This window comes from Epargyreus clarus, unplaced genomic scaffold (assembly GCF_041222505.1).
Source record: "Epargyreus clarus isolate Ecla_fem2 unplaced genomic scaffold, WU_Ecla_fem_2.2 ptg000022l, whole genome shotgun sequence".
In the NCBI taxonomy this organism is placed as follows: Eukaryota; Metazoa; Arthropoda; class Insecta; order Lepidoptera; family Hesperiidae; genus Epargyreus; species Epargyreus clarus.
Window position 1 is genome coordinate 1,217,031 of NW_027332229.1, and position 12,658 is coordinate 1,229,688.

General features: G+C 38.4%; 1 protein-coding gene across 5 annotated transcripts in view; it reads right to left on the reverse strand.

The window, feature by feature from the left end:
* Positions 1-1,951: 1,951 nt before the first annotated feature.
* Positions 1,952-12,658, reverse strand: part of Adar (Adenosine deaminase acting on RNA) — a 59,087-nt gene continuing 48,380 nt past the window's right edge. For all 5 annotated transcript variants that reach the window (XM_073085089.1, XM_073085085.1, XM_073085086.1 and 2 more), the window contains 4 exons: positions 5,504-5,654; positions 4,794-4,916; positions 3,365-3,457; positions 1,952-2,514 (listed from right to left, as the gene is read on the reverse strand). In XM_073085089.1, the coding sequence (XP_072941190.1) occupies positions 2,386-2,514; positions 3,365-3,457; positions 4,794-4,916; positions 5,504-5,654 (496 nt within the window). In that variant the 3' untranslated portion in view covers positions 1,952-2,385. The remainder of the gene's footprint in view (positions 2,515-3,364; positions 3,458-4,793; positions 4,917-5,503; positions 5,655-12,658) is intronic.

Sequence of the window (12,658 nt, forward strand, 5' to 3'; positions counted from 1 at the left end):
TTTCATTTTGTAGTACTTTTAGTCCAGACGTTTTAAAGACCCGAATTCCACTATTCCCAAGTCAATGTAATCTTATATACTAATCTTTGTCAGAAATAATATTTGCAGACGAGCATTCAGTCCACCTGATGGCAAGTTCACATAATTGACATCTATAATCAATCCTAGATAAGACTGGTCCTACCTGAGCCCACAGATGCGTTACTTTGAGTACTGAGGAAACTATTGTAATTTTGGACCCCTCCCCTTTTCACCCTTTAATTTTTAACCCTTATCAGAAAAAGCAAAAATTCAACCCAATCTATGCGTACATAATTATTCGAATTAGAATATACAAAATTTTGCAAAAAAAAATCGGAAATAATAAATAACTTTTGGTGATTTTAGCACCATCTAGACCAGTGTTGCCAACCAAACAGCTGAAAACAGTCAACTTCATAAAATTTGATGACATGGTGAAGTAGAACAAGCAATTGTCAATGATAACAAAAGATCAGAACCAAATAATCAAGAAAACCTATCATTAGTAGACGATAGGCGAAAACAATAAAAAAAAAAGATTAAAGAGAATGTGGATATCATAGGAAAAACTTTAGATTTAATATTAAAACAATGACTAGACAACACTGTCTCCTGTCATCTATACTAATATTATAAAGAGGAAAACTTTGTTTGTTTGATTGTAATGAATAGGCTCAAAAACTACCGGACCGATTTTAAAAATTCTTTCACCATTCGATAGCTACATTATCCACGAGTAACATAGGGTATATTTTATATGGAATATATTTGATAAATAGATTTTGAGGCGGTACAAAGTTTGCCGGGTGAACCCCAATTAAATGCTTATATAATACTTGATACGTCCTCAGTGAAAGCAACCCTGTGACCGACTCAAGTAGGACTTTAAACCTATCTGGGATTGATTACAGATGTCCATGCAGTAGCCACCATCAGGTGGACTGCATGACCATTTTCTCAAAAAAAACATTTGCGACACGTCGAATATAAAATTCAAAATTTCAAAATAGTTACCAAAAAATATTTTGTCACAAAATAACATTATGAGACCAACACACTTAAAGATAAAAATATCTACAGACATTGACCGTTTCAGACACGGGTCGGTTCAGACAAAATCATATCTTTCTATACTATCTATTATTTATTTATTTATATTTTCGAAGGTACAACCCTTTGTGGTTCGAAGGGTGCTGTATTCTGGTTTGAAGGGTGTGGTAAGGGACATACTATTCCAAGGCGTTCCAGCTTAGTCCTCAGGGGTAGCGGCGGATCTGTCGCCTATCTTAGATAACTAACCAACTAAGTAAGTAGGTACTTAGTAGTTTAATCTTATCTGGGGTTGATTACAGATGTTTACGACAGCCACTTATCATTAGATTGACTTTATATAATACAGGAGTAGCAGATCACTTGATGGTAAGTGGCTTCTTTCACCTATATGTTCACCATAATTCTTTAAAAACGAAGTTTTCCACAACAAAATCGATATTGGTCTGTCAAAATTGTACAGAAAAATATGATTTTGTCTTCATGTCTGTAGATAGAGCTTAATACTACATTTTTCACATACAGTGACTAAACTAAACGCCTAGCCAAACAGAATGCATTCTAGCGCCGCGCTAGGAGTAAATCCTGACGTCCAGTTGCGTTATACTGAGTTAGTACTAAGAAATCACACAGAGCGCGTATATTTTCATCTATAATGTCGCTATTACGCAAATCTGTAAAAAGTAAAACGCTCGGCGACAAGAACGCCTAGCGCCGCGTCAGACTCGGCGCTAAAACCTAGCGTCAGTGTTTACTTCTAGCGCTAACACCTAGCGCGGCGCTACAATACGTATGCAATACACGGCCAGGGATCCTACCACCATCTTTAAAAAACCATCATAGTTCAGGAAAGTGTTATTTCAATATTGTATCAACGTTATTTTTGCGTAACACGACCTCCTTAAAACAGTATTGTTTTATTTATGCCGAGTGATGTAAAAGAATGTGTAATTTATCGATTCCTTATCCAAGAGGAAACGAGACACCGAATCTAGTGTCATCTCGTTCGCACACCACGGTTTTTATTGTGTTCCGTCATAAGCAGTCGAACAAACTTAAACCCTTATTCATTTTTCGCTATCCATTATAAAAACCAACTGAAATTATCATATTTTGCTTTAAAAGTTAAATTTCCTGCAAAAAACCGAATCAATAATTTCGACCGACATAATACAAAACTGCTTATTGTAATATTATAAAAACAATCTTACTTTACCGAGTACGTGGTAAGTAATTTCAATGTGTGATTAAAATAATATTATTTTAAGAGATGGTAGTAACCCTCAGTTTTTGAGAGACCCAGAGCTATGGGTGCTACGCGAAGAGCGCTTGCGGCGCGGCGGCGAGGATGTCGCACACGAACTGGTCCTGCTCCAGCGGCTTGTGCACCCACTGGCCCAGCGAGCCGCGAGCGAACGCCTGGAGTAGACACGCCTTAGCCAGCTGTGGACCATTGGTGAGTGAGCCATTAAAAACAACAAAAAAACAAACAGAGCGGCTTGTGGACCCACTGGCGCCTTGGCCAGCTAAGAGTACGGGCCAAACGAAAATTTATATAAATATTTCAGCAAAAAGTAATTAAATGGCACACTTCCACACACACACACACACACACACACACACGTATCACACATATACACGCATATCACGCCTGCACGCATGTCACTTAAATAATCTTGAAGGTGGTAGAACCCTTTGTGGTTCGACTCCGGCGGCACCACCGCCACACCTATTTCTGTCTAACAACAGCAGTGTTAGGCGCTGCTGTGTTCCGGTTTGAAGGGTGTGGTAAGGGAGATATACTTTTCCGAGGCGTTCCAGATTTGTCCTCAGGGGTAGCGGCGCATCTCTGGCCGACCTCAGGTAGGAATATCTAATCCTATCTGGGGTTGATTACAGATGTCCATGGGCGGCAGTAACCACCTACTATCAGGTAGACTGCATGCTCGTCTGCTACTCCTATATTATAAAAAAAAGAACAAAAAATACTCTCTCTCTCTGTGTCTCACACACACACATAACTGTATGTCACATACACGTCACCCATGCGCATTCACTTTTACACTTTTTCACTTTTTTCGTCATCACACCCACCTATGCCCAAACATAATATGCATCTCACATACGCATCTCAACCGCGCACAAACAAATACGCACACATACACTGTTCAAGCACACACACAAGCACACGCATTGCCACAATTCTTTGACAGAAACACACCCAAACACTCACACATTGTACACCATCGATCAATTTCTAAATGCACAACAATTAATCACATTTGAAACTCACTTGATACTCCGTGCATAGGTCCTTCGCTTCGTTGTATAACAAGCTGTCGAGGTTCGGCGGTAGGGGTTGTACGGGTACCCCTGAACTCGGGTCCTGGAAAAAAACAATCAAATTTATACCCATTACTGTCCCACTACTGGGCACGGGTCTCCTCTCAGAATGAGGATTAGGCCATAGTCCACCGCGCTGGACAAGTGCGTATTGGTAGACTTCACATACCTTTAAGTTTTTTTTTTATAAATCTCTCAGGTATGCAGGTTTCCTCATGATGTTTTCCTTCACCGTTTAAGCAAGTGATAATTAATTTCTAATACGCACATAATTTGAAATACTTATTAAAATTATACTTATACTTATTAAAAAATATAAAAAGAATTCAATACTTCCTTTGGAAAAATTGTGAGTGTTATTTTCGTAACGACAACTAAAATCGAGACCATGTAGTTGGACGGTTAATGTCGAAGTTTTGCTGAAAAGTAACTAACCAATAATTTTTAACCGACACTGTGTGTGTAGCAGTGATAGCCTAGTGGTTAAGAAACGCGGCCTCTCGATCGAGGGGTCCGAGGTTCAAATCCCAGGCACGCACCTCTGATTTTCAAATTTATGTGCGTATTAGAAATTAATTATCACTTGCTTAAACGGTGAAGGAAAACATCGTGAGGAAACCTGCATACCTGAGAGATTTATAAAAAATCTTAAAGGTATGTGAAGTCTACCAATACGCACTTGTCCAGCGCGGTGGACTATGGCCTAATCCTTCTCATTCTGAGAGGAGACCCGTGCCCAGCAGTGGGACAGTAATGGGTTGATGATGATGATGATGATGACTGTGTGTGTGTATTTCCTTGATTTTCTTATAAACTACTGATCCAATTTGGATGGTTTTTTGGTTATATAATATTTTTAGTCCATAGAAAACTTATATTTAGGATTGCATAATGAGACTTTATTATATATGAGAACTAATTTTATTTTATCACCAATTTTTTTAAGAACAATCTTTTATTATTTTATTTACAATTGTATAATAGTTTGTTGTAGATTTAGAAATAACATAGTTAAAAACGAAAATAGATAAAAAAATTACAGAACAATGACGTCAGAACATTTTGTTAGAGGAATTATTCAAGGAATATTTTTTAAATGTATATTTTTAATAGAATAATTATAGTTTAAATCTTAATAAACCACGCTAAAATCGCACAAGGAAAATCGTTAATCCTAAATTCTGACGATCCTGATGAGGAGAATGGGATAAAATTATTAAAATCGTGTATTGTCATCCGTTCTTGATAATTGTTCAAAATTCTAAATTAATCGGACCGTTCAAAGTGGGTAAAAATGAATACAAAGATTCCGTTACATAAGTACATACATAGATACAACCCATTCTAATAAAAGCGTGGTACAAATCAGTTATAGTCACCTGCGGCAATAGTGGTAGTCGCCTGACGAGGTATTGCCATCTTGCGAACATACTCTGCTTGCATAGGAGCGATGGTTGACCGTTGTCCAGCTTTCCTGTCGTCGCATTAACTATTTCTGGTGTCTGAAATCATAAATTTATATATATTTTAAAGTACTTATTCATTTATTTATGAGTTAACGTATACAGAAAAGTTAAAAAAGCAAACATTATAGATATACAATACAAAGGGACTGCTATAATTATATGTACTTGTGCTATAATTATAATCTTTTGAAAATCACAGGTGCGTGCCTGAGATTTGAACCTCGGACCCCTCGATCGAGAGGCCGAGTTTCTTAACCACTAGGCTATCACTGCTCATACTCATAACATGCTAGTAACATAATATAAAATATAGCGTGCTATAACATCTTAACGTTATAGCACGCTATAAAATATAACGTTATTCGTTATAACGTTACAGCGCGCTATAACATTATAACTATTAACTAGCTGACCCTGCAAACGTTGTGTTGCCGAATAAATAAAAAAATGTTAAGGGTGAACAACCCTTATCACTTAGGGGGATGAAAAATAGATGTTGGCCGATTCTCATAGATACCGGATAAGCACAAAAAATTTCATCAAAATCGGTCAAGCCGTTTCGGAGGAGTATGGCAACGAAAACTGTGACACGAGAATTTTATATATTAGATATTTATACTCACAGGCGAAGTACAACACCAGCACACGCTGAACGACGGCGCGCGGGCCGGGGTCCGAGCTTCAGCACTCGCGGCTCGCGCTAACATCGGCCGTTGTAACCTGAAGGGTGGGGGTAGCGACGAAATGTGGCCCTCTATGCGGCCGCAGATCGCCCTGGGGAAGAAAGTGATATGTTTAATAAATGTTTTAGGGTTCGTACCCAAAGCGTAAAAAATACAGTCCCTAAAATGTAACACATAAGTCCATTATAGCAATACTAAATAAAAATAAAGAGAAAATAGGTACAGTCCGCGCCAAACTGCAAGTCCGCTCTGAAGTTGTTCCGAGCAGGTGTAGTCATACAATTTGCTATGGCGACGCGATTCATTTCTATATTCAGAGCGGACTTGCAGTTTTACGCGGACTATACAACCAATGCAAAAAATTAAAAGAAAACTTGAAGAAATAAATAAAACAACCGTTTTTATGTAATATCCAAATATTATATAATACTAGCTGACCCGGCAAACTTTGTACCGCCTCAGAATATATTTCTGAAATATTTTTCATACTTGCTGACCCAGCAAATTTTGTGTTGCCATAAAAATAAAAAAAATGTTAAGGGAACAACCCTTATCACTTAGGGGTATGAAAAATAGATAGTAGCCGATTCTCAGACCTACTGAATCTTATATAAAAAAATCTCGTGTCACAATGTTAGATACCGTACTCCTCCGAAACGGCTTTACCGATTTTTACCAAATTTTATATGCATATTCGGTATACATTTTTCTCCAGTACAAAACACTCTAGTTTTAAATAAATAAATTCAGTTATTATGAATTCGCCTTAAACTAATTAAATGAATAATGTGTTGAAACGTTCTTCGCACTGATGATCAGTATTAGTGATTATGTACTGACAGAAATAAATCAACTTTGATTGATCCTCATAAGGAAACAAGTAGTAGTTTTGAAGGTGGTAGAACTTTCTGTGGTTCGACTCCGGCGGCACCACTGCCACACCTATTTCTGTTATAACAGAGAGTTAAGGGCTGCCGTGTTCTGGTTTAAAGGGTGTGGTAAGGGAGACATACTTTTCTGAGGCGTCCAGCTTAGTCCTCAGGGGTAGCGACGCATCTGTGGCCGACCTCAGGTCGGAATATCTAATCCTATCTGGGGTTGATTACAGATGTCTATGGGCGGCAGTAGCCACTTACCATCAGGTGGATTGTATGCTCGTCTGTTACTCCTATATTATAAAAAAGGCTGAAATGCGATATGAGACGCACATATTTTTTTTTTCAATCAATGCTTACATTGGAGTAAGTGTCTACTCTCAATCGAAAGAAAGAATACATTTTGCAGTTTCAATTTAAGCTTTTAAGCTTTTTTTAATTATAAGCTAATAAAAGCGTGTAAAAAAACGAGGAGTTACTTTAATAATAAGTCCGACTATCCACTATAATTTTTGAATTTGTTAAAATTATATTTCTGGATCATTTTATAGACCCGTTTTTATAGTCAAGGCGTAGTATTTCTATAAAATTCTTACAAGAACCTAAAATAAATCCATAAGTAAAATTAAAGTAGATTTGTTACTCTTCAAAACAAGTTCCTATCAATTCAACCTCTCGATGCCGAATCCCCTCTTAAAACAACTATGGCGGGAAAAGTACCCTTCCAATACGAACCTAACCATTTCCCGCGAAAATACACACCGCACGCGCGTCTTGTCAAAATTGACAGCCAAAAACGCGGCTACTTTACTTTTTAATTTATATTTTTACGGCATCGATAATTTATATTTTAGGGCTTTGATTTCTTAATTAATCTTATTTAATAATTTTAGTGATTGTTAGCACGAAGATAATTCTTATTTAGTGTTATTTTAAAACTGTTTTTTTAGTGCTTTTACCAGACGTTTATTAACTTAAAGGGGCATAGATATAAATATTTTGGGTTTATTTTTATTTTTGCTTATTCTATTAGTAAGTTATCTTTAGTAATTTTATCTTAAGTGCGTAGTTAATATTTTTGGGATTTATCGATGAATAGTGTTATTTTTTTGTTTTTAACGGTAAAATAGTGATTTTTTAACGGTTTTGCGTATATTTAGTAGTGTTAAATAAACGGACAATGCAAATAAATTTACCGTTAGCATGTTTCCTGTCTATAATACGTAAGTATTTTTAATACTAATATAGTCCGCGCCAAACTGCTAGTCCGCTCTGAATATAGAAATGAATCGCGTCGCCATAGCAAATTGTATGACTACACCTGCTCGCAAACTTCAGAGCGGACTAGTAGTTTGGCCTGAAATATTCCGTCAATGGCTTCGTCGGCTTTTTGTACTGTATTACAAACAAAAACAGCAGCAAACGTGCATGCAGTCCACCTGATGGTAAGCGGCTACTGCTGCCCATGGACATCTGTACTCAACCCCAGATAGGATTAGATTAGCCTACCTGAGGTCGGTCACAGATGCGCCGCTTCCCCCTGAGGACCAAGCTGGAACGCCTCGGAAAAGTCTGTCTCCCTTACCACACCCTTCAAAACGGAACACAGCAGCGCCTAACACTGCTGTTATTATGCAGAAATAGGTGTGGCGGTGGTGCCGCCGGAGACCTATTACCTAATTATGCTTTACCTCTAATATACATTATTAGAGACGTGCATAAAATATCTTAGTTGTCGAAGGAAATTTGGATATAACTCAAAGGTGACTGACTGACATAGTGATCTATCAACGCACAACCCAAACCACTGGACGGATCGGGCTGAAATTTGGCATGCAGGTAGATGTTATGACGTAGGCATCCGCTAAGAAAGGATTTTGATCAATTCTACCCCCTAGGGGATAAAATAGGGGATGAAAATATTACTTCGTAACGCGAGCGAAGCCGCGGGCAAAAACTAGTTTGGTTAAAAATAATTCAAAAAATATTAAGTTAATCCATCGACTATTTTCCAGTTTTTCGAACACATCCATACGGAAGCTTCCTTTTTTATATAAATTATATTAACTTTAAATTATTATTAATTAATTCCAATGACACATGATTTTCAAGATAATTTTACTTCCACATGATTTAACCAAATTGTGATAATTAATTTAAATTACAACCTTCATTAATTCTGAATCTATTTAATGTAAAACTTATGTTAAGTTAAAAGTTAAATGATGCAATTAACTTTTGATGTACACTCCACCCATGCTCATACTGCCCATGGACTCCTGTAATCAACTCGAGAGGTCCGAGGTTCAAATCCTAGGCACGCACCGCTGACTTATCAAACTTATGTGCATATTAGAAATTAATAACACTTCCTTAAACGGTGAAGAAAACATCGTGAGGACCTTCATACCTGAGAAATTAAAACAAAATCTACCAATACGCACTTGGCCAGCGCGGTAGCCTACCCCTTCTCATTCTGAGAGGAGACCAGTGCCTAGCAGTGGGACAGTAATGATGTCCCTGTAGTTCCGGGACTTGAATAGGGCTACGGTATCCCTTGCCTGTCGTAGGAGGCGACTAAAAGGCGGCTTCCGGGGTTGCAGGCGGCAAGAGTGGAAGCTTAAACCGTCCAGCGAGCGACCCCGGGAAGGACGGCGGTATGTGTGGTCGCATACCGTCGTAAACACGGCCACCGGGGGGGTTTTAGTGCGATAAAAATCCCACATAACCCGGCGTCGCTCCCACGTCGTCGGGTACCTTTTGAAGGTTTCCCCCTCGAGAAAAAAAAAGAAAAGGGACAGTAATGAATTGATAAAATATATAAAAACTCAAGCCCGACTCACACTTGACCAGTTACCATTATCAGTTACCACCGCTTTATATAATGGGTTATGTATCACCTAATCGGTGATTATAACCGGCATATCACAGGAAGTATTGCAGCGCGTGGCAAATGAATTAACTATAGTTAATAAATTAACTTAGTTACTTTGATTGACGTAGTAAGTGATAGTCTTGGTTAACGCTTAAGAATATCCGATAAAAAACTTTTTTTTATATTTAAGTCCGTGGGAAAAGGCTTTTTTAATTAATTTTTAATTCGTAAGTAGTTATAGAATCGGAAACTATGCATTTGATCAAGTGGTGATCTTTAGTAAAGTTGTTGTCCAAGAGCCCACGAGGGTTTGGGAGTTGGTAAGACCAACTTTCGACAGTTTGCACCACTGTCATTCCAATGCTAATACAAATTTTCCGTTTTATGTATGTCATATTATTTCTATAAAATGCGGGCGAAGCCGCGGGCACCACTAGTAAACTTTGATATTACTAGTAAAAATCTGATATTAAAGGGCTACTACTGCCGATGAACATCTATATTCGACCCCAGATAAGATAAGATTCCTATCTGGAGTCAACCACACGTGCAGCTACTCATGAGGACTAAAACAGGTTCAAAACGTACCCGATGCCGTGGGACCGACACGGGGTTATGTGGGATTTAAACCGCACTAAAATCCCCCTACACATACCGCCGTCTATCCCGGGGTCGCTAGCCAGGCGGTTCGAGCTCCCACTCTTGCCGCCCGCAACCCCGGAAGCCCCTTTTAGTCGCCTTTTACGACAGACAGGGGATTCCGTAGCCCTATTCTGGTCCCGGAACTACAGGGACTATCGAATTTTCATCTACCAAACATCTAAATATGACAATGCATAAATTGTCAGATGTCTATGTTTATAAGGCAAAACATTAGAGACGGATTCATTATTAATAACGGGCTCTTGTGGTATGCTTACGTTGTAAAATAGTATCAGCTTACGTTAAACCTAAGATAAGCGATCCTACAACTTATGAGCCGTAAAGCCGTTCTGACAGGATGTTTCGTGTTTTATATTTTATCTTTATTATATTAAAGAAGTACAGAATAATCAGTATACATTCTATCTGATGGTACAAGGAGACAATTGCTATCAATGAACATTTTTAACTAGTCGTAGTCGGTCACAGATCCTTTCACCCCTGAGAACTAAGTCAAAACGCCTCGGACCTAAATATTATCTTTCCTATTTCGCAGTCTCCAAATCAAGATAGCAGCGCTATACTAGCATTTAGAAAATAATGCGTGAAACCAGAGGCTTCAACCACCTTTAAAATCGGATTCTAAAAAATAAACATTGGAACCTACGCCTGAGAGTTCTCTAAAAATAACCATGTCAAAGTAATGTGTGTGTAAAAAAAAAATATGTGCAATCATGGGTACCGGCCGGCGGGAGCAAAGGGGTGCCCTTGCACCCCCCTGACCGGAAAAATAGCTGAAATATACACATAAATATTCGACATAGTCGAAGAAATAGCTGAAATGTGTATTTATAAGCGAAAAAGTCACCAATACCAAACAGGAAATATGTGCTAAAAGCGAAAAAATAGCTATGCAGACTACTGAAAATAATCCTGGCGGCGCCCATGTGTGCAATATAATTTGTATTTTTTGTAATCAGCGTTATGGACTATAGTCATTATCCAGTGCCGTTATACGTCCCCCTGGGATTAAAATAAGACAACGTTGCAAAATAAATCTGAAAAACAACCACTGAAGCGTTACGAACACCAAGAAATCTATCTATATATATATATACATTTCTTATGTGCGTGCGTATGTCACTAAACTCCTCCTAAACCACTGGACTGATTTTGATGAAATTTGTTATGTGTGTTCAAGGGGACTTGAGAATGGTTTAGATTCACAATTTAGTCCGTGGGAAAAGGTTTTTTTAATTAATTTTTAATTCGTAAGTAGTTGTAGAATCGGAAACTATACATTTGATCAAGTGATGATCTTTAGCAAAGTTGTTGTCCAAGAGCCCACGAGGGTTTGGGAGTTGGTATTTTGGTAAGACCAATTTTCGACTGTCATATTTTGTATGTATGTCATATTATTTCTTTAAAATGCGGGCGAAGCCGCGGGCACCACTAGTCTATATATATAAAAATCAATTGCTGTACGTTAGTCTCGCTAAAACTCGAGAACGGCTGGACCGAATTGGCTAATTTTAGTTTAGAATAATTTGTGGAAGTCCAGGGAAGGTTTAAAAGATAAGTAAATATGAAATATCCTTACTAATATTATAAATCCGAAAGTAACTCTGTCTGTCTGTCTGGTTGTCTCTTCTTCACGCCTAAACCACTGAACCGATTTTAATGAAATATAGTACAAAGATAGTCTAAAACCCGAGAAAGGACATAGGATAGTTTTTATCCCGGAAATCCCACGGGAACGAGGGATGGCGATCTAAGATTGATTAATCGGAGAATCGATCTTTTGGACCAAAAAGTCGATTATTTTAATCGATATTAGTAAGGATTGAATTGTAAACTATGCATTTGATCAGTGATGATCTTTAGCAAAGTTGTTGGCCATGAGTCCACGAAGGTTTCAGAGTTGGTACGACCAATTTTCGTCAGATGGCGCCACTTTCATTCCAATGAAGGTACGAATTTTTAGTTTTATGTATGTTAGTACGTCATATTATTTTCTTTTAAACGCGGGCGAAGCCGCGGGCAAAAACTAGTAAATATTTAAAATATTAAAAACAGTTTATGTTTTCAGTTAAGAAGTTAAAAGTAAAATTGTATAAAAGAATGTATAAAACACGATTCAAATGTAACAAGCCAGTTATTATGAATACGCGTTGAACCAATTCAATACCTATAACGTGTTGAAATATTCCTTGCACCAATGATCAGTATCAATAATTAATTCGTTATATACTGACAGAACTCACTCTTTGATTGATCTTCATAAATAGTGTTCATATGAAATCCGAAGTAGCGAAAGAGCATGCAGTCCATGTAACGGTAGTCCCTGTAGTTCCTGGATCAAAGTAGGGCTACCGTATCCTCTGCTTGTCGTAAGAGGCGACTAAAAGGGGGCTTCCGGAGTTGCGAGCGGCAAGAGTGGGAGCGCTAACCGCCCGACTAGCGGCCCCGGGAACGGCGGTATGTGTGGTCGCATACCGTCGTGCAAACCAGACGGAGCCCGGCGGGGCAACACGCTAAGAGGACTCCGGTTGCGTTCCTTTGGAGATCCCGGCGCCCTCTACGCAGCGCCGAGGACGGTAATCACGGGTTTTTAGTACTTTAAAAGTCCGTCTCTCACGGCGTTGCGTACCTTTTGAAGGTTTCCCCCTCGTCAGCAAAAAAAGTCCATGTAACGGTAAGTAG